This window comes from Myotis myotis, unplaced genomic scaffold, assembly GCF_014108235.1.
Source record: "Myotis myotis isolate mMyoMyo1 unplaced genomic scaffold, mMyoMyo1.p scaffold_m19_p_5, whole genome shotgun sequence".
NCBI lineage: Eukaryota > Metazoa > Chordata > Mammalia > Chiroptera > Vespertilionidae > Myotis > Myotis myotis.
Window position 1 is genome coordinate 111162311 of NW_023416357.1, and position 22253 is coordinate 111184563.

A 22253-nucleotide genomic window follows, 5' to 3' on the forward strand; every position below is an offset into this window, starting at 1 on the left:
TAATTGAGCATATCGGTTTGGGCTGATTTCTGGGCTCTCTATTCTATTCCATTGATCTATATGTCTGTTCTTGTGCCAGTATCAGGCAGTTTTGAGAACAGTGGCTTTGTAATACAGCTTGATATCTGGTATTGAGATCCCACCTACTTTGTTCTTTCTCAGGATTGCTGCAGCTAATTGGGGTCTTTTTTTATTCCAGATGAGTTTTTGGAGAGTTCCTTCTAGATCTGTGAAATATGCCGTTGGTATTTTAATGGGAAGTGCATTGAATTTATAGATTGCTTTGGGTAGTATGGACATTTTAATGATGGTGATTCTACCAATTCATGACCACGGTATGTTCTTCCGTTTATGTCTTCCTCTATCTCTTTTTTTCAACGTCTTGTAGTTTTCTGAGTAGAGGTCTTTTACCTCTTTAGTTAAGTTTATTCCTAGGTAGCTTAATATTTTTGGTGCGATGGTAAATGGGATTGCTTTTTTAGTCTCTCTTTCTGTAAGTTCACTATTGGTGTATAGAAATGCCATAGATTTCTTGGCGTTAACTTTGTATCCTGCTACATTGTCAAATTCATTTATTAAGTCTAATAGTTTTTTGATGGAGTCTTTAGGGTTTTTTATGTATAGTATCATGTCATCTGCAAATAAGGACAGTTTTACTTCTTCTTTTCCAATTTGGATGCCTTTTATTTCTTCTTCTTGTCTAATTGCAATGGCTAATACTTCCAGTATTATACTGAACAGGAGTGGTGAGCGTGGGCATCCCTGTCTTGTTCCTGTTCTTAGGGGAAATGGTGTTAGTTTTTGTCCATTGAGTATGATGTTGGTTGTGGGTTTGTCATATATGGCTTTTATTATGTTCAGGTATGATCCTTCTATTCCCACCTTGCTGAGAGTTTTTACCAAAAATGGGTGTTGGATTTTGTCAAATGCTTTTTCTGCATCAATTGATATGACTATGTGGTTTTTTTCTTTCAATTTGTTTATGTGATGTATCACGTTTATTGATTTGCGGATACTGTACCATCCTTGTATCCCTGGGATAAATCCTACTTGGTCATGGTGTGTGATCTTTCTGATGTACTGCTGGATCCGATTTGCTAAGATTTTGTTGAGGTTTTTGGCATCTATGTTCATGAGGGATATTGGCCTGTAATTCTCTTTCATTGTGTTGTCTTTACCTGGTTTTGGTATTAGGGTGATGCTGGCTTCATAGAATGAGCTTGGAAGTGTTCCTTCCTCTTGGATTTTTTTGTAGTAGTCTGAGGAGGATAGGTTTTAGTTCTTCCTTGAATGTTTGGTAAAACTCTCCTGTGAAGCCGTCTGGTCCTGGGCTTTTGTTTGCTGGAAGCTTTTTGATGACTGCTTCAATTTCTTCCATAGTTATTGGCCTATTTAGAATTTTAGATTCTTCATGATTGAGTTTTGGAATGTTGTATTTTTCTAGGAATATGTCCATTTCCTCCAGGTTGTCTAATTTGTTCCTATTCATGTACCACCAAATGGACTAACAAAATCTTTACAGAAACAATATGTTTAATACTCTTCTACTTTGTGACATGCCCATCACATATTCATTTGTATATGTATCTCCTGATATTTCCTGATTGGGACTCATCTTAACCAGGGGCTTTATGAATTTGTCCTGTTACAGGACATACTATGGGATCCAGATCATTCAAAGAATTCAGTCCCATCTAGGCAATAGTTCCATATTCTGTTACTGTAGTGCGGAATGTTCAGGAGGTGTATTGATACAAAATACACGTAAGATCTTCTTGTTTTCCCATGACCATTTGGAAAATAGATGTTGCAGACATTGTCCCTTGGGTTAGAGGGAATTCTGTCTTCAGTTTGTCCAGAATTTATATTCTACTTTGGGGTGAAAAGCTCTAAATCAGAGATTTCCTTTTTTTTTTTTAATCTCATGGCACACATGAACTAATTACTGAAATTCCGTGGCCCACAAAATATATATTTTGCCAATATTACAACAAGTATGGTTTTGATTCATGCACACCAAACGTCTATTACTGTGTTGGCTGTTATCACTTATTTTATTCAACAATCTACAGGTTATGTAGTCTGTGCTATTGACTAAATAGCCAAGTGTTGCTTTTTCAAAAAAATCTTGCAGCACACAAGTTTGCCTGTGTGACACTCCGGTTGATAATCACAGCTTTACATATGAAATTCATCTTTTCTACTGTGTCATTTAAGACCACATTTTCCTTATTGATTTTTCTGGGCTATCTATCCACTGATGTGAATGGGAAGTTAAAGTTCCCTACAATGATTGTACTAATTAACTTGAAAATGCCAATAACTAGACCCGGCGGGGGGGGGGGGGGGGGCGGGAAGAGAGAAGGGGAGCGGAGCTCAGCACCAAGCCTGGGTCCCTCCCCACAAAAAAGAAAAAAAAAATTTTAAAAAAGAAAGAAAATGCCAATAACTATATACCTATCAATATTCACTCACAATATAAATGGGTTAACTGCTTCAACCAGAAGACACAGGGTAGCTGAATGGATAAGAGAACAAGACACTAAACATATGCTGTCTACATGAGCCCAACTTCAGATCAAAAGACACATCATGAAAGTAAAGGGTTGAAAAAATTTATTTCATCTCTACCTTTGGGCCACAAAGAAAGTACTCTGCAGAGAATGTTGCTCTAGTGAGAGCTCTAATTGTGCCCTGTGTACATTTAACAGGCATGAGAACAACCGTGCTCAGAGTTAGCCTGACCCATGTGGAGGTGCTGATTTTCAGTGAAGTCCGCACATACATAGTTTTCAATGTCCAGAGTTGTGGAAGCAACTGGAGCAGGTCAGAGCAGGCCTGCCCCAGCTAGGACTGTATTAGTGAATTTTAAAATGCTAATAACTACATACCTATCAATAATCAGTTATAAGTGGGTTAACTGCATCAACCAGAAAACACAGGGTAGCTGAATGGATATGAGATCTATACCCATACTTATGCTGTGTAAATGAGACCCATTTCATATCTCAAAAGACACCGCATGAAAGTAAAGGGATAGAAAAAAAGTTATCTCATGTCTACCTTTGGGCCCCAAAGAAACTACTCTGCAGAGAATTTTGCTCTGGTGAAAACTCTAATCCTGGACTGTGGACATATAATAGGCATGAGGATAACTGCTCAGAGTTAGCTGACACATGCGGAAGCGCTGCCTTTTAGTGAGGTCAGCACATAAACAGTTTTACATTCCCCAGAAATTTGTTTTGAAAGGAAAAGTAAAAGGAGACATTCTACACTATGATCAATGGCCCATTTATGAAATTATAGGGACTACTAAATTAATAACATTCATTTGACAATGCATGCCCAGAACACAAAGACTTCAAAGATCACAACTTACTATCAATATATTTATCTGTTGAAAAATAGATTAAAATTTTTCTCCCACAGTGTTGGAAGGTACCTGATATCATCACGTGCTTAACCATGAATGGACATCTGTGCCTGTCTCTGACACTTCCCTCCTCTACAATAGAAATCAGAATTTTCAAAAATGAACAGCCCAAACATCATAAATAGACAGCCATCCGAAGACACTGGTGTGGCCTTTCAAATGAATGTTACTGCTAATAGTAGTAGTAATTAATAATAATAGGCTTCTTTCAAGCCCACATATTTGTATCACAGCTATTAATATTACTGAAGGTGTATTTTTGCCCTTAATCTATAACAGCAGATCTCAACCTGTGGGTCAAGACCCCTTTTGGGGTTGAATGACCCTTTCACGGGGGTCGCCTAAGACCATCGGAAAGCACATATATAATTACATATTGTTTTTGTGATTAATCACTATGCTTTAATTATGTTCAATTTGTAACAATGAAAATACATCCTTTATATCATATATTTACATTACGATTCATAACAGTAGCAAAATTACAGTTATGAAGTAGCAACAAAAATAATTTTATGGTTGGGGGTCACCACAACATGAGGAACTGTATTAAAGGAACTGTGGCATTAGGAAGGTTGAGAACCACTGAAGTATAACAAAATATAATGCTAAACACAATATATAATAAAACAAAACGCAAAGCATAATAACTTATAAATTAAAACTACCCTACTGTGCTGGGCCAGTGTGGCTCAGTTATTGAGCATAGTCCTAGGAACTGGGAGGTCAGGGTTCCATTCCAGGTTGGTGCACATGCCAGTCTCCATCCTCAGGGAGGGGCATGCAGGAGACAGCTGACCCAGGATTCTAGATCATCATTCATGTTGCACTGTTTCCCTCTCCTTTCCTCTGAAATTGCTTGTTATACTTAATAGAGGCCGATAAAACTTGACTGCCTTCCATTTATGTTACTTTCGCTTTAGAAAGAAAAAAAACTGGCCTTAACTGTCATCTAAGGTTACAGTCTTTCTCCAACCTCAATGGTCCATTATTTATGAAGAAAAACACTAAGCCTGAGCCTTCCCAGTACCAGGGCACCTCATTATCCTACAAAAAGTTGGCTCCTCAATACTTCCTTTGGGTTGATTTATGTCTCAAAGGGAATGTGTGCATGAAAAGGGGACACATGCTAACTTAACAAGCTCATTGAAAGCCTGCATGTCAGCCTTTCAAAGTCAGAGACCTAAAGTAACCAGAAAGGATGGTCTGAAATGAAAATCTTTTTAAAAGCAGTTTATAGCAGGTAGTCAGTGTGGGAAACCGCCTATTGTCTTCACTGGCAGAGAAGTATAGACAGAGAACCCAGATGGCTGGTGACCCTTGAAGCCCTAGCAATGGTCAGAGCTATGCACCCAGTTAGTCCAGACAATGGTAGCTGAAGCAATTTCCCCACCAGATAGTCATGTAAATCCTTATTGGTAAGATAATCTGCCTATTACTGGAAATTGCCTGCTGATGGGCTAGTCTGTGTGTTACTGGATATTGCCTGCCTAAGGACTATGCTATGGGTGTATCCCAGATCAATAAAAGCTTGGTGAGGCCTGAGCACCAGTGGAAGTCCTTCCCCTTGAGTTGGACTTACCCGCCTGGCACCCCAATATCTCCCAATTAAAAGAAAAAAAAAAGTATCCAAAATTTATAAAGAACTTATAAAACCCAACAGCAAAAAGAAAAAACAATCCAATTAAAAAATGGGTCAAGGACATGAATAGACACTTCTCCGAAGAGGACATACAGATGGCCAATGGATATATGAAAAGATGCTCCATGTCACTATCATCAGAGAGATGCAAATTAAAACCACAATGAGACATCACCTCACATCTGTCAGAATAGCTTCCATCAACAAAGCAACAAACAAGTGTTGGCCAGGACGAGGAGAAAAGGGAGCCCTCGTGCACTGTGGTGGGAATGCAGACTGGTGCAGCCACTATGGAGAGCAGTATGGAGTTTCCTCAAAACATTTAAAATGGAACTGCCTTATGACCCAGCAATTCCACTTCTGGTAATTCATCTGAAAAACCCAAAACACTAGTTCAAAAGAATACTAGTATGCACCCTGTGGTCACTGCAGCATAATTTACAGCAGACAGCAGCCAAGATTCAGACACAGCCCAAGTGTCCATCAAGGAGAGGATAAAAAAAGCTGTGAGACGTTCACATCATGGAATACTCCTCGGCTGTATAAAAGAAGGAAATCTTACTCTTTGCAATAGCATGGATGCACCTGGAGAGCATTATGCTAAGTGAAATAAGTGACAGAGAAAGACAAGTACCACATGACCTCACTCATATGTGGAATCTAATGAACAAACTCAACTAACAAGCAAAATAGAGACAGGCTCATAGAGGATAGAGCAGGCAGACAGCCGTGGTGGGGAGGGGGGAGGGGTCTTGGTGGAGGGTGCAGGGAGGGACTGAGCAAAAAAAAAAAAGAAAAACAGTGAAGGAATTCATGGATAGGAACTAGTCAATTGTTGTGACTGTGGGGGTGAGGGGGTGGGTGGAGGTGGAAGAGGGTAGAGGGGGGATAAATGATGACTGGAAAAAAGAGAAAATAGAAGCCCATGCCAACAATGAAGGAGACGGGAGGCTGCCACCTTTGGGAGCGCAGCCATGAGGGCCTACCCGGCACAGATAGGCCCTGGCATACACCGACACCAGCGGATCTCCGATCCCTCGAATCATGCAGGTCAGGCGGGGCAGACATTCTGAGACACCCCTGTCAGAGCAAAAGAAGGCAGCATTACACCCCACAGGAGAGCTCCCTGGGCTTTCACTTTTAACAGACAGACAAAGCCAAACTCCCCAAATTCAGGGGGAGGAAATCAGGTTTTAGAAACAAACCAAGGTCAAGTTGTCAGAGTTTTCTAAGGCTCTGCACCAACAGTCTTCCTCTCACTCATGATTCATTCATTCATTGAATGGTTTCCTTCATCTTTACCATCTCCAAGTTCAGGAGGCTAACCTTCACTTTTTTCCTGCTGAGGTCACATTTATTTTACTCTTTTACTAGCTTTTGTCCCCCAGTTATTTTCTGTGGATGGGTACCCCCTGATCTCCATATTCTCACCATTATCTACAGAGGTGGGCAAAATGAGGTTTACAATTGTAATACAAATAAATAATACAATAATGAAGAAGTAATAATAAAAGAATAATCTCATTTTGCATACTCACAACTATAACCCTCCTTTCATCCACTCCTGTATATTCCTCTGGCACTGACTGTCTGTCTGGGACCCTGCTCCCTCCCAGCACCTGACCCCCGTGCCCCAGCTGGCATCAGCAACCCCCAGCATGGGAACTGTGCAGTATTTACTTCTCCTGCAACAGGGGACTGACTCCCTCTGCCTGGGACACTACCTTGCACCAACTGGTGAAGCAAAATGACTGCTCCTTCCACACCAGTGTTGTCCCCAGGCAACCCTATATCCCGTCAAGCATGGCTGGTACACTAGATTCTAAGCCCACCTCTGTGGAGCCCCGAGTCGCCATGGCATCGGGGAGTTTACTACCTACATGCTACCCAACAGGACTCCAGGTTTCCCAGCGGCTCTGTGACTGCCCTGGAGCTCAAGGGCAAAGGCTCTGGCTTCTGACGTGGTCTTCACCGCCCGCCTAGATAGCAGGGCGTGGAGGCACCACCTGCCATGCTGCTCTGTCGTGCACGCAGCTTGTACCGCTGCCCAGACCCGGCTCACAGAGGAGGGAGCTGAGGGCAGACGCCACACAATATGCTCAGAGCCACATGGACCGCAATGGCCAACCAGGACTCATCTCCAGCTGAGCTGAGGGCAAGTGAGCTACTCTCCCAGCTTGAGCTCATTTATCAGTAAAACGAGGATTAAATGGTATCTCTATTCCATTCAGTTTTCATTTGGATAAAATAAGAAAATGCAAGGAAAATTTGCCACTAAGTAACCAAATAAGAACAGCGACTATTACATTGCCATGGGGAGGGGGGAGCTGATTCTTTGGAAATGTTATGGTTCTGGACATTTAGGAAGAGCCTTACATTTTGGAGAGGAACTTGTTACACTTCAGGATGGATGCTTCCACATAACTACAAAAGCATTTGGTTAAGAAAGACATTTACAGAGGGCATGCTCCCCGCGGGGAGAAATAACTATTTATAAGCAGAACTAGGTGTGTCTTCAGTAGAGGGAGCCACAGTGGCTCTCAACAATCAGAGAATTAAGTGAGCTAGTGGCTTGTGGCTTCTGTATTTGGTTTTCAAGGTTTCATACCTATTTAAAACAAAATTTGGAAAATGTTACGTGCTGATTCATGGTTGCATGCTGAAATTCAAACAGGTTTTGAGCATTTCCAATCAAGATTTACAGAGAAAATCTGAATGTCAGATAGCTGATGTGTATCAGCCCAATTCTCTGTTCTCAATACTGGCATTTGTGTGGAGATGCTTGACCCTTTCAATTTCTTGGAACCAGAGAAAACACTTGAAAACAAACCATTTAAATTGAAAGAATTGATGTGGTGGTGTCCCTCTTAGGAAAAAAAGCCCGGTGCACTGCATCATATTCAAAGGAAAAGCCAGAAAATTGCTAGAGGAAAGCCAGGGTCCCAAGGCTTCTCTAGAATGTGTGGCTGGCCTGCGCTCAGGCGGCCACCACACGGGGCCAACTTCTCACCACGATGTCAGGGCCTCTATTCATGGTGCAACGCTTTCCACCTCTTTAAAATCATCAAAGAAGGATACAATCTTGGAATGAGCTCCCTGATGGAAGCGATCTTGAAAAACCAGTTTAAGCATGTTTCTCTGGCCGTGTCGTTTACATTCTCTGGAGAGAATTTATCTGTAATACAAAAGTAATACCCGTTAGCCTTCCTAATCTTAGGATCTGTGACCCCTGCTGGGAGTTCTGGGACGGGAAAACACTTCAGTGGAACAGAAAGGGGTGGCTGCCTAGTTCTTCTAGCCTTTCCATCCACATAGTATGTATTAGGAAAACAACTAGTGACAATGGGAGCTGTCCTAAGGGCCAGGTGCTACTTTGAGCACTCAGCTCACTAATCCCCCAGCAGCCTCCGAAGGATGGGCCTTTACCATCAGCCTTCTGGGGCGCAGAGGAATCCAGAAACCCGTCCAAGGCACAGAGCAAGCAGAGGTAAGCGCTTGAATTCAACTCGGGCAGTCGGCTCCACAGCCGACGTGCTCTAATAGTATTCTAGGTATACCCACCAGTAACATGACGATATTGTAAGAATTCCAGAAGCTTTAGGAACCTGCAACTGTAACATGAAATGTGACTGAAGCCCGTGCTCCAAACAACACATAGGTCAGACCTGAGGGTGGATCCTCTGAGCACCTTAATCAGGCGAGAAAGCAGCCACTTAGGCTCCAGCTCAGCACTGCCCTCAGACTTGAGTCACTGTGGCAAAACTGCCAGTTTCTCCTGTTATCTCTTCTCTTCCTCCTTAGTGGTAGAACTCTCCCCTTTCTGCTGGGCAAATAGCCATCCTTACAGCTAGGTGTGGTCATGTGCCCAAGTTCTTGTCCCAGGGCGTCAACAGAAGTACAACCTCTAGGAAACAGCTGTATAAAAAGGGGCTTGACCTTCTTCACTCCTTCATCTCTCCTGCTGGCTGGAATGCAGGTGCAATGGCTGGAACCTCCATAACCATGAGTGCAACCAGAGAGAAGTCAGGATCCCTGGCCCCAGGTCTAGCTGCCCCCTAGCCCTGGCCTTCTTAATGTTATTTTGAGCTTCCCAGCATAATGACACCCAAGACTAAGGCTGGCATACATCTTAATAAAGAACGGAAGTACAGAAATATGAAAAATAAATAGACAGACAACAGAACACCTCAGCAACGCCAATGCCACCCACTGCCTCTGCATGCAATGACTTCTCCTAAGTAGTTTCTGTAGAGGCAGGAGCCTGGCCACACCCCTGGATGTGTTATATGTTCAAGATTCTAGCAAAAAGGGAGAAGTTAATTACTTCAGAATATAGCAAAGGAACATTGGCTGTCTGGCTCTCATCTTGTGCCGTGAGTCAATTTTGCCCCTGGTTCTGCTTTCTGTTGCAATTCAGGGAATCAAATTCCTGTGGCATCAGCAAGAAGATCAACCTCTGGGCACATTAGTCACCACACAACTGCCGATATTTTGGAACTGCAATCTCAAGTGTTAACCTATTTAGGATACCCTCACATGCTTCATTCATTCCTGAGTTACTGTTCCATTTCCAATGGGAAGGGAAGTTACCATGTTCCCTTACCTGGCTTGAATCTGTGCACTTAACAATTTTTCAAGTTCCAAGAGATCCAGACAAGAAAACTTAAGAATCATTCTGTAATTCCTTTGTCAATGCTGCCTTGTGGAAATGGAGAGGGGTTCTTTTCCTTCATACGGCTGAACAATGTGACTTGAAACCCCAAAGCAAAAGTCAGTCTCTGAGGCCTTGTAATACAAGCCCGCACGTCCCGGTGGTGGGAACTGAGGTTTCAGCCCCGGGTCCACATATTGACTGCAGCTCTATAATAATCTGCTTTCCAGCTCAAGAAAAGATTTAGAAGTCTTATGTTATGTAAGACTTCATAACATTACAGCAAATTAAATGTTATGTTCCTTTACTTTATTGCTTTACTTTATTTAAGGCAAATGTTTTAAGAACCAACTGAAGGTAGGGCTCTCGGCTCTGGGGCCAAGCCAGAGTACATGAGACAGGCCCTGTCCTCATGAAACTTACCTCCCACGGACGGAGGACACATAACAAACAGGGAATAGAATAACCGAGCAAACAAGTAACATCCATAGCAGTCAACACTATGAATGGGAGGAAACTAGATACTGGACCAGAGTAACTTGGGGGGAGGGGGCATTAGATGGGGGCCAGAGAAGGCTCCTGCAGCCATCTGAGCTGACCCCTGATGATAAGGAGCCAGCATGCCTAGATATGGAGAAAATGCATTTGCAGGAAGAAGAAACAGCAAGTACACAGGCCCTGAAGTAGCAATGACCTCTGACATGGTCAAAGAACAGGAAGTCAGCCAACGTGGCAAGGAGAGAGGCAGGCACCACAAGCCAGGCTACACAGGTGGCGACCTCGGACAGGAGTTTGAACGTTTCTCTAAGTGCTACGAAAGCTCCCAGAAGAGTTCTAAGTGGAGGGCTGACATGACTTTAGCACTTGGCTGCCACATGGAAAATGAATTCAGAATTTGGCATTTCATGCAGAACAGACTTTGATGTGACAAACAGCAGAGGTTTTTCCTTTGAGTTCCCACTTGTTTTTCTCACAGTGCAGCTTTTTCTAACCTGACTTTTTTGGCTACTCTAGGAGAAGGGAGGAAACCAACGAGTCTGTCACTTGCCAAGTCTCTGCAGTAGCAGTGAAGTCTCTATGCAACGTCATCTCAGCAGGCACCGGGCAGGCCAGGTGGCCTGCTTATCCAACTGTGGCCCACGTCAACCATGGGGAAAACTGAAGATGGGAATGAATGCTCACGACTGATGACAAGAACCACAATAAACCCAATTATTTCTCCCAAGATGAAAATAACATTTTATCAGAGCAGATGGCCTCTTCACATATATGCTGGATTAGAGCAGTGAGGAAAAAATGAATGCCTTTACATCTAGTATAGTAGCTATCCTTTCCATGGCCCAAACGACGCTGTCTTTTTATAAATTCAAAAGAGCTCCTGAAGGTAAAGGCTCAGAAATGAAACCCACTAGACAGAACTTGATTCAAACGGGAAAATGAGCACACGTGCCACCAGCCTTCTCTTTACACTTCCTTTCTTCAGGCAGAATTCTGCACAGTAGGTTTCAAAAGTTTCCTTCATAATTATTGTAAAGAATCATATCCCAGAGATTACTACCATTTCTGAGAAAGGTTTATCTCTTTCCCTTTCAAATTCTTGGAACCAGAGAACACATGTAGATGAAGATTTTAACTAAGAGAGGGGAAAAAAAGAAGAAACGATTTTCAAGAAAACAAAAGCCTGAATTGCACCGCTCAAAGTAAAAAAATAACAAAAGGTATTTTGGGGAAGGAAGAATTTTAGTGATAAAATTGCTAATTAATAACTTTAGACAAGGACTAGAAGTGAATATGAAAATCCCCTTTTATCTTGAACTTTTATAGTTTACGTAGGGAGTTACTAGTAATTTTTTCTTACTTGGCTCTAAAATGTTGTTTGTATAGTTAATAAAAATTGGAAGAAAAAAATTATTACAGTACATGCAAACTCGAATGCTCCTGGGGGCCAGGCAGATAATATATTTTTAAGCAGCTAGGGAGACAACATTAGGTAGTAGTAGAACATGTATCAAAGAACATTAAACAAACTACTACTGTTGCAGCCAAGGAAACACCGATGGGTTACTTCTGCCTGCTAGCACAGCGCACGGCGGGCAAGCTGGCAGCATAAATAAAGCACCTGCATTTCCCACTCCTGAAGCTGGCAGAGGCCTCTCCAGTTGGGGACCCCCAGCCTCCCAATCTGGAGAAAACTAGCACATGGAGGGGCTGTTAGAAACATCACACAGTTGGGAAGATCTAGAGCAGTCCAGTTCGATGAAGTCCAATCGAAATCCATGTGAGCCAAAGGATAAAGCAAAAAGGTAAATCAAAAAGGCAAAATTTATACTTGATTAACCCAATTCATCCAAATACCATTTCGACATATGACCCATATTTAAATAATTATTATTGAGGTAGCTTTCGGTCTGTTACCCATATGAAGTTTCTGAAATTCACTGTATTTTTAACATTCATAGCCCAGCTCAGTTGGACTGGCCAGATCTCAAGTGCTCAGGAACCGCATGGGACGGCAATGGCCACAATGGACAGTGCAGGTCTAGCACATCAGCAAGTTGGCAGCGGCTGTGGGCAAATCCCTGACTACTTCGCACGGGGCCTGCCCATCTGAAATGAGACCAAAGGATTCCTAAGAGCTCCTCTGGCCCTAAAGGTCTGTAGGGTTCTGTCTCTTTATGAAACATAACTATACTAAATAGTTTTTCAAATATAAGTAGATACACAGATGAATGAGAAAAATAAAGAAAGAATAAATGAATGAAGAGGTCAGATAATGGGTCACTGTTGCTGATGCCATCATCTGGTCAGAGCAGAAGGAGGTAAAGTGAGGGGAGAGCACACCTGGCCGCGTGTGGACAAGAGTGTTACTTAGAGCAGTGCCAGACACCTGAAGAGAAGGACAAGAGGTCAAGGAGTTGCTAGTGTGAGTTCATCGTCACCACTTATATGACAAAAGACATTTATAATCTACTCCCATTACAACCTCCTGAGAATCTGAAATTGATTAGCAATACAGTTAAGGCACATTATCACTTGGGCAAAGACTGTAGAGGCAAAGCATCTGCCACTGATTTACTTGACACTGTTCTTTAATACAAAGTTGGGTTTTTAAAGCAGTTTGCTTCTTAGGAAAGATATGTAGAAAAAGTATTAAAATGTCAAGCAGCAGAGGAATTTAAGTTGATGTGAAAGTTCAGATAACCTAAATGCAAACACCTTTTCATTCTTGCGCATTCAAATACTCGCCCAAATTCCCAGCCAGGCTGTTTGAAACCCTTCTGATGTCATTAGAAGACAGATGAGAACCCTGTAAAGATGGTCTTGTGCTTCTAACACACCGAAAATAAAACACGTTGTGTCAGGTCTCAATAAGTCCCGATCTCATATACGCCTACTCCTAACTCCAGGGCAGAACAGAACGCGGGCAGCAGCTACGTTACCTGGAAGCACGCTGCGGTCACCCACACACATGGAGAAGATGCGCTCGTACACGAGGTTTCCTGGGGAGAAAAGACATCGTCACACTCTTCAGAGTAAACATGAATCAGCCTTGGCTCATGGGGACAGGGATGGCTGCAGACAAACTTGAATTTGTGATAATATGCTGCCACCTAGGGGAAGAACGTTAAGCCACGTTTCTTTGTTTTTGTTTTTAATGTAAGAAGGGCTTTTACTTTCTGTGACAGGTGGATGAGTGATCACGCTCCTCTTCGAGTCTTAACTGGAACATAGGGTCCTAGCAGCCTCAGTTACCTCCAATCACTCCAGAGAATGGTCCTGTCATACTCTAGACAAAAGGCTGCAATGGGCAGCCTGTAGGCAGAACCCAGCACTGACCCATTTTACTCGGCCCACCACACGATGGCCTGCAAGGTGTTTTAACATTTTTTGAAATAGTTGCCAACATGTAATAATTAGGAGAATTCACACAAAAACCCAGATTGCCTGCTTCTTCGCATACAACATACCCCTTTAGGATAAAAGTCCGCTAGGACAGGTGAGCAGCTGCCCTGCAATGGCACGCAGACTACCCAGAGTGTGCTGTCTCCGCTCCGTCTCACATCGCAGCTGCTGCATCCTTTATGTTACCTGCCTGGGGCCCAGAGAATCAGAATCTGAGATTCAACTGTAAGTTCTCCAAGGGAAGAGGTTTGTGTCTGTTTCACCCAAATATATTCCTAGTACCCAGTCTGGTGACTTGCACAGTCACAAATACTTGACTCTGCTATTACAGCTCAGAAGCAGCCATAGACAGTATGTAAACAAATGGATGTGCTTGTGCACATAAATAAAACTTTATTTACAGCCCTAGCTGGTTTGGCTCAGTGGATAGTCAGCCTGGGGACTGAAGGGTCCCAGGCTCAATTCCGGCCAAGGGCACATGCCTGGGTTGCGGGCTCAATCCCCAGTGGGGGGCGTGCAGGAGGCAGCCAATCAATGATTCTCATCATTGATGTTTCTATCTCTCTATCCCTCTTCCTTCCTCTCTAAAATCAATAAAAATATATTTTAAAAAAACTTTATTTACAAAACAAGTAAATAAGGCACTTGGGCTACAGGCCAACCCCTAATCTAGCACAGAAAGCTTTGCTTATTCCATTGGCTTTTAGAAAATGCTATCAATATTCAAGAGATGAAATTTACAGTTCTATTCATTTCCCAACCTTCCCAAATCACCTTTTATGTCAAAAATATTTCCCTGTGCTCACATGTTTCTTTTTCACTCCGTAACGTCATCATTCAGGGCAATAAAGAGCCACATCCCTGTCCATCCATAGAAAAAGAGTCAGGAAATTTTTTAGGACCATTTATGGTCAAACAACATGAGATCAAATGACATCATTAAGCAAGGACAAAATGCTGGGTGACGGGAGAGAAGCCTCTGCAGCAGGGACTACTTACACCACAACCCTACAGACACCCACTGAGCATGTGGAAAAGAGTATTTTGGCAAGTGAGGACTAGGAGTATGAATTTTGATAACCTTGCTAGGGAATTTTTATACATGCTCACTGAGAGCCACTGATGCAGATGGGAACCATCTTTCTTTCAAACTTGCCTGGGTATGGCGACCTCTGCAGCAGCAGCAAGCCTTCCTCTGCTCTCTGAACCAGGGGTTCTCACCCAAGGCTGAGCATCAGAGCACTGAGGGCACTCAGAGGACCCGAGCTAATGGTCGGGGTGCAGCCTGAGGCTCCCAGGTGTGCAGCCAGGATGAGGGTTTGAGCTCGGCTCCAAACCCTTGCTTCAGTTCAGAAAGCAAGACTGCAAGCACCCCCACCGCTCAGAGCCACCCGCCTTAGTCCTCCTGACAGAAGTGCCTGGCTGTCTGTGGCCACTGGGCTCTGTGCAGCCTCACCCAGTGCAGTGAGTGGCTGCCTGTGACAGCCCCAGAGCCAGAAACGGGCCTGCACACAGTTTACTTGGGGTCGTCATTGAGCCACGCTGGGCTGCTGCCAATTTCTCACCTCCTACGGCACACAGATCAGCCTGGAGAGCACAAAATGCCTTCACTCCCTCCGAGAAGCTCGCCACCTCTCTGAAACCACAATCAGGTTTATATTTCACCTTCGCATTCTAAGGGGCCTTCAACAGCAAAATCATTTTGGCCAAACATGTTTGGTGAATTTTTTTTTCTTTAGTAAGCCAGTGGACAACTAACTACTTTTGAGAAGTAATACCCCATCCTAGATATATTTCCTTTCCTGATCCACTTTCTAAAGAAAAAGGGCACTAAAATACCTACACAGTGTCAACGACAGTAGCTGATGCTTTCTGAGCACTGACTGTGCCAGGCACTATTCCAATACTTTACACCAAGCATGTCAAACGGATGCATGTGGCCCACAATGATTATTTTTATGGCCCAAGCAATATGAAGGTATGTAAGAAACGTTTTAATAAAAAGTCCGTAACTTAATTTTTACAGTATCCTATTATACATAATTACTAATAATGAACTACAACATTTCCTAATGACTGATTGTATAATCGTGTTGCATTCGTTTTCCTTACATGCCTTACACACAGGCGCACCATTTCTCTCCACTAATACCAGCAGCGAATATTTTAGCAGCCGATGGCCACATCATTAGTCTTGGACTGACCTGTTTGGTGTGCGCAACAGGAAATATTTTGCTTTTGGAGAACAAGAAAAATAGGTTTATTTGTGTTACATTTATTAAATCGTGTAGTTATTCAGTGCCTGGTAAGTTTATGTTCAAGAGAAAATATTAATTTTTATTAAAATGTTCTATTATTTTATGCTAACAGACTCACTTATTTCAGCCCTTTGTATTTAGCATGTCTCTATCAAAATAAACCTACGTTTCTATGAAAAGTGAAACTTTTGTTTCTTTGCGGCCCACGTAAACTTAAACCTTGTTTATTCAGCCAATGTTAGCCTTGGAGTCTGACATGCTTGGTTTACAATGATCCTGCCAGAAAGCAATTACAAGAGGAAAAAGTGTATATGCTTTCTAGGCCTTCTCTCATCTAATTCCCTCCAGAAACCCCCAGGGGCAGGTCTATCACGCCCATTTTACAGGCGAAGAAACCAAGTCAAGTTCTGTAGCTGTGAGACAAGGAATGTGTGCGGACTTGAGCCCAGCTCTGAGCTCGGACCTCTGTGAGAGCCAGCCCGTGCCTTCATGCTCAGATGCACGGGTGACCCATATCCCTGCCCCTGCCACTGCCCCTGCCCAGCATGGTGCTCCAGCTTCAGGCAGGCCTGGCCACCACCATAGAACACCGCCCTGGGCTGGTCAGGAGCCTCCTGTGGAGCAGATGTGTGAGATGGCCCGCAGCATTCCGAGTTCCACCCAACAAGGCGAGTTCTGCTTTAAGGAGGGAGCAGCTCAGCAGCCCCAAAGCCTAAGTCTCCCGAGCACCTGCCTTAGAAATGCCGTTCACAGCAGGCCCGAAGTCACCTGGAAGGGTGGGGAGCAGAGGGAAGGAGGTGCTCGTCTGAATGGGAGCACATTCCCGTAGCTCAAAGTTCCCAAAGGCAGCGGGAGTGTTGCTCACAACTCCTCTCTCATCCTGTCCCAGTCACCTCACTACTCCCACTACCCTCAGCGGGTCCCACCTTTACTCATTTCTTGGGTGACCTTCTGATATTTCTCCAAGCAAATACAAATGATTATGTACAAAAAACAGAACTGGCTCTATAGCTGTTCTGCACCCTAACTCTCCCCCACGGTGATACGGCCTGGAGACCCTTCCACCTCAGTGCAGAGCAGACCCTCGCCCTAAGGGCCTCCTGCGTCTCAGGGAACAGACATCCCCTGGGGATGGCCTCCTGGGTTGTTCCAATCTCCTGCTGCTGCCACAGGATTAACTCCCAGAGGTGAAATCACCGGGTCAAAGGCATACACTTTTGAAATTTTCACAGGAAGCCTTCCCTCATGCGCCAAGTACATGCAAATAAAACAGGTGCTCTGACAGCAGAGAGAACTCACTACCCTGTGGCTACTTTACTTCTCTGTGACTCAGGTTCCTCACCTGTGAGATGGGATAATTCCAGACCCTACCTCACAGGGCTGCATGAAGACACCGTGACTTAGTATTTCTAAAGCACCTAGTCAGGCCCAAGGACATTGTTAAGGGTTTATCACCATCATCATTGTCAGCTCCCGGCCCAACCAGGACAGCGGGCACTGGCTCTGCCCCGCCTTGCTGAGCTGGGACTGGGGGATGGCAGCACGCTGGCAGGATGGCAGCCAAGATTCTCACGAGGTTAATGCCTGGATCTGGCCCAGATGGCAGGCTGGAGTCTACCTCATCAGGGATGCTGATTCATGCAAAAGGAACTTGCAGGAGGCCAGTGAAGGGAACCAGGAAGCCAAAGTGCTCATTCACCACGAGAAACAGAACTCTCAGGAGCACCCAGAAGCAATCAACCTGTCTCCCTGGCTGGTGCCCTCACTCCCTGGGACAAGCTGTTTCCAGGACAAGTGGAAGCCCAAGGAGTATAGGAGTTGGTATCTATTGTGAAAGCCCAATGCAACTATCCATTCTAGGTCATTCTCCCCATCTACACCCCTTCCTGGGCCACACGACCCCCATTTTCCACCTGAAGTGCTACAATGGCTTCCTAGCTGGGCTCCCTACCCACCCTTGCTCTACAGTCTAGGCCAGTGATGGCGAACCATGACACGTGTGTCAGAGGTGACACGCGAACTCATTTTTTTGGTTGATTTTTCTTTGTTAAATGGCATTTAAATATATAAAATAAATATCAAAAATATAAGTCTTTGTTTTACTATGGTTGCAAATACCAAAAAATTCCTATTTGTGACACGGCACCAGAGTTAAGTTAGGGTTTTTCAAAATGCTGACACACCGAGCTCAAAAGGTTCGCCATCACTGGTCTAGGCTTAGCACAGCAGTCACAGGGAGCTCATTAGAACCCAAATCGGGCTCTCTCGGCCACTGGAGCTTACCGTTGCATCGGTGAGTGTGGCAGGGGAGCCAAACCTAGGTTTGAAATGAATGACTCTTTGCTTTTGCATCGGACTCGCTGGCTCCCTGTGGGTTCTTGGGAATCATGAAATCTGGGCACAACATTTGGGGGCTCGTCCGGGATTCCCAAGACCATCGAGGGACCCCCGATCCGAAGAGTCTGACTGACCGCGGTATGTGTGTGTCGTTGTATGTTCTGTTCAGTGTGAGCTCGTTTCTGGAACCTGTAATTGCCTGAGGGGTCTAGGCGGACGCGCCGTGAACGACCACAGGCAGGGGAGAGTTGGAAGACGTTCCGCTCCCCAGGAGGGATGGATATGCCCCTCACGAGGGATGGATATGCCCCTCGCGGATTTGAGACGAGGCAGGTCGCTCCTGCCGGTTTGGCGTAAGGCCAACGTCTAGTTGCTTCCATGGAGTTGGAAGCCTGTATTTTCGGGCCCTGTTTAGTGTTCTGTGTTTGTACTGGACGGATGTTATGGGATGGACTCAGACTGCACCTTTGGGTATTGTGATTGATCATTTCAAGGAGATTGGGGGAGGCTTTAGAGCTCCCTCAGGAGTTGGGAAGTTGTTAGGAATTGAATGGATTGTTTAAAGTCTGAATGAATGTCTGGTGAAAGTGTGGGAGTGTGGAGGGAGGGGGATTGCCCTCCCCCCTCCTTTGTGTGGCGGTCGGGCGGCCGCCTGAGTGAGGGTATGTGGAAACAGGTCACCCCCTCCCCAAGTAAATGCGTCTGGGACTTCTGTGCACGTGTTAGGAGAAAAGCTGGCTTAAAACTAATGTGCGCACCGTCCGTTTTTGGATAGGGTTTTGGGCTAGTGTATTTAATTTGCTACCTAAGATTTTAAAAAGTTCTGCAATATAATGTTGGCCATCTATCTTTTAGGGGTTTTGGTTTGCTCTTCCCTTGTTTATTGTGAGAATGAGGAAATCATATTTTCTGTCAGAGAACAGTTTAGACCGCCACAATGTTGAGCTGCCTGACTTGGCAGCCGCCATGTTGGCCGCATGGCATGCCGTGCCCCTGGGGGCCACCATCTTGGAACAGCAGGCCCCTCCCTCTGACTTAGTCAATCACAAAAGGAATGTCTGCTCACTGAGGCAGGATGGGATTTCTGGGTTGGGATTTTGGAATTCTGGGGTAGATTTAAAAAGTATTTGTGGCTTTTCTAGTCTGATTGGGACATTTAAGGGTGGGGCTCACAGTTCCTCAGGGCAGAGATTTCATGGGCCCTTCCCCCTGCCTGTGCTGAATTAAATAATACAGGCCAGTGTCATTTGGCTTGCTGGTTAAAGGAAGACAATGGGCCTTAGAATCTGTAAAGGTGAGCGGGAATGAAGCTGGTCAAATGTACTGCAAGGGTTTGGTACCTGTTGCTACTAGCAAAGGAGGGGCTGATACCCACTTCTAACGCACTCCCTTGAAAGAGGCCTGGTTGCTGCTCTGCCACAAAGGGAACTGATAGAAAGGCCAAAAAAAAAGCAGAGCGCTGTAGCTGATAAACAGGGTTACCTAGAAGCCATCAGGACTTTGAAGTTCTCCAAGAGAGGAGGAATCTGTCTGACTCGGAGACTGGCGAGGACTGGATGGCTTTTCTTTAACAATCTCTTTCCTTGAGAGGGCTCCAGAGGGCGCACGAGGACATTTGGCCGCGCCTCCGCGCCATCTATGAGACCAGCCCAACCCCAACTCCTCATCAGCACAGACCAGGAGATTGGGTCCACGTCAGAAGGCACCACCAGGAGACCCTAGAGCCACATTGGAAGGGTCCCTACACTGTGGTGCTGACGACCCCCACCGCTCTCAAGGTAGACGGCGTCGCGACCTGGGTCCATCCGGAAAGACTTCATCACCAAATGGAGCATCGATCGAGATCAACGCAACCCGCTCAAGCTCAAGCTACGGCGTGCTCGACCTCCCTGATGCTGGTAACATGACTTGGGATCACTCCTGTCACCAGGAAGCCCCCACAATACTGTGTAATAATGCCTGCATCTTCATGGACATGGATCCAAAGAGACAAGGACAATTTATAGGATCACATGTTTAGTAGCAGAAGATTTGGCTGCCTGAAGCGGCCATGATGCCAATATTATGTTTCATTGTATTGATATGTTATATTAACCTTTGATTCTTTTGCAGGTTTGAATGTATGTTGGCTGTCCTGGAAGGGAGCTGTGTGGGGTGACCCCCAAAAGTAAAGGGTGCCTAGCTGCCAAGAGGGCAGGTGCCCAGCTGGGCAGGGAAGGGTGCCCATCAGGTTTTGGTCTCTGTTGAGAGACAGCTAACAGTTGGCAGCCTGTAATACTGTCTTGCAGACCTGAGTCACCATGCCCATGTCAGGGTTAGTAAAGCTGGAAAAAGCCTGTTTAGAATAGAAGGTCTGAGGCATAGTTATGCATAGAAAGAAGGTTTTATACCAACAGTTACTGTTTTGTTTTAAATCCATGAAAAGGAATTAGCAAGGAAAGTCAGAAAATCTTAGAGCAGATCAGTATGTTTTTCTCCTTATGTAATTCCTCCGAAATCTGGCAATGCTAAATAAGTCATGGCAAATATCAGGCTTTGCATAGATACAATAAGACTGATTCCTAATAGTGGTTTTATTAACGGAAAACTTTGACTGGAGTATCATGTTTTAAAGAGCCCTGTCTGAACTCTAAAGACTTGAAGCCACTAAGAATGCCACGAAGAAAGCCTGGTATCCTGCTTGGGAGCCCTGAAGATGGCTGGCGCTGGAGCGTCAGGCCCATGCCCTACCATCACTGGCGGTTGGTAAGAGTAGAAGGGGAGCAGTAAAGATGCCTCTGCATCCCTGCGGAACCCCCACACACTCTGGGCCGCAACAAGTAGGAGGGCTACTGAGATGGGCCTTAAAGCCTGGAGCGTGGGCTCAGGTGGAGTTGCTACAGGTGAGGGATTCACCTAACTCAGCAGATACTGCAGGCAGGCCTGATGGCAGCTGGATGGCTTGGCTTCCTGGCCCTACGGGGCACATTAAGGTTCAACCATGAAATTCCAGCAAAGGTAGTCAGTTACCATTCTTGTTGTGTTTATGCAAACATCAGGAATCTTGATTTGGCTTTTTGATAGTCATGGAGGAATTTTAAGAAGAAAAATCCTGTTTCAATAGAAGTTGTTCTTTCCCTTCCACCGGGCCATTTGTTAAGCTTATAGGGATAGTTCAGTTGATAGTTCTGTGTGCCCAGTATGGGCCTCTAGCAACGGTGGAATAGAAATGCAGTCCGTCTCATGATTGAGCCGGAAGTTCCAAGACAAGGGGGGAATGAAAGGGCGAGGACTACGCCCTCCACCTTGCCCCAGGGTAAGGGCTACACCCTCCACCTTACCCCAGGGTAAGGGCTACGCCCTCCACCTTGCCCCAGGGTAAGAGCTATGCCCTTCATCTTAACTTGGCCATGTGCTCAGCAAGCTTCTTCCCGGAAGATAGTCAAGGGAAGTGCACGCCATCACTATGACCACATCCTGTGTACTCGCGCCTGGCCAATCAGCAGGGCCCACAGTCCTTTCTCCTCCCCTTACCCCAAACCCCTATAAAACCTCTCTCCACACAGAGTTTTCCCTCTCTCGGCCACTGGAGCTTACCGTTGCATCGGTGAGTGTGGCAGGGGAGCCAAACCTAGGTTTGAAATGAATGACTCTTTGCTTTTGCATCGGACTCGCTGGCTCCCTGTGGGTTCTTGGGAATCATGAAATCTGGGCACAACACGTGTCCTCTGGCTCAAATAAAGTCATACAATTTTTCTAAAAAAAAAAAAAAAAAAAAAAAAAAAAAAAAAAAAAAGAACCCAAATCGGGCTGCATCCCAGCCCTGCCTAACACTCCTATGGCTCCTCATGTCCTCAGGTTCAAAGCCCAAGTTCTCCAATGGCCTCCAAGACCCGCCAGGATGTAGGGCCCTGCGAGCTCCTGCCTCTCCCTGCTGCTCACCCCACCTCAGATCCCTGGCCTCCCTCCCAGCCATGCTCCCACCAAGGGTCTTAGCACCAGCTGTTCCTTGACCTGCACCTCCAGCCCACAGAACATGTGGTTCCTCTC

At 45.0% G+C, this 22253-nt stretch overlaps 1 protein-coding gene across 4 annotated transcripts in view; it reads right to left on the reverse strand.

Annotated features, from left to right (window-relative positions):
• VPS35L (VPS35 endosomal protein sorting factor like) overlaps positions 1–22253 on the reverse strand; it is a 162662-nt gene that overhangs the window by 80348 nt on the left and 60061 nt on the right. For all 4 annotated transcript variants that reach the window (XM_036310253.1, XM_036310254.1, XM_036310252.1 and 1 more), the window contains 4 exons: positions 13167–13226; positions 8154–8250; positions 7452–7499; positions 6062–6155 (listed from right to left, as the gene is read on the reverse strand). In XM_036310253.1, coding sequence (XP_036166146.1) covers positions 6062–6155; positions 7452–7499; positions 8154–8250; positions 13167–13226 — 299 coding nt within the window. The remainder of the gene's footprint in view (positions 1–6061; positions 6156–7451; positions 7500–8153; positions 8251–13166; positions 13227–22253) is intronic.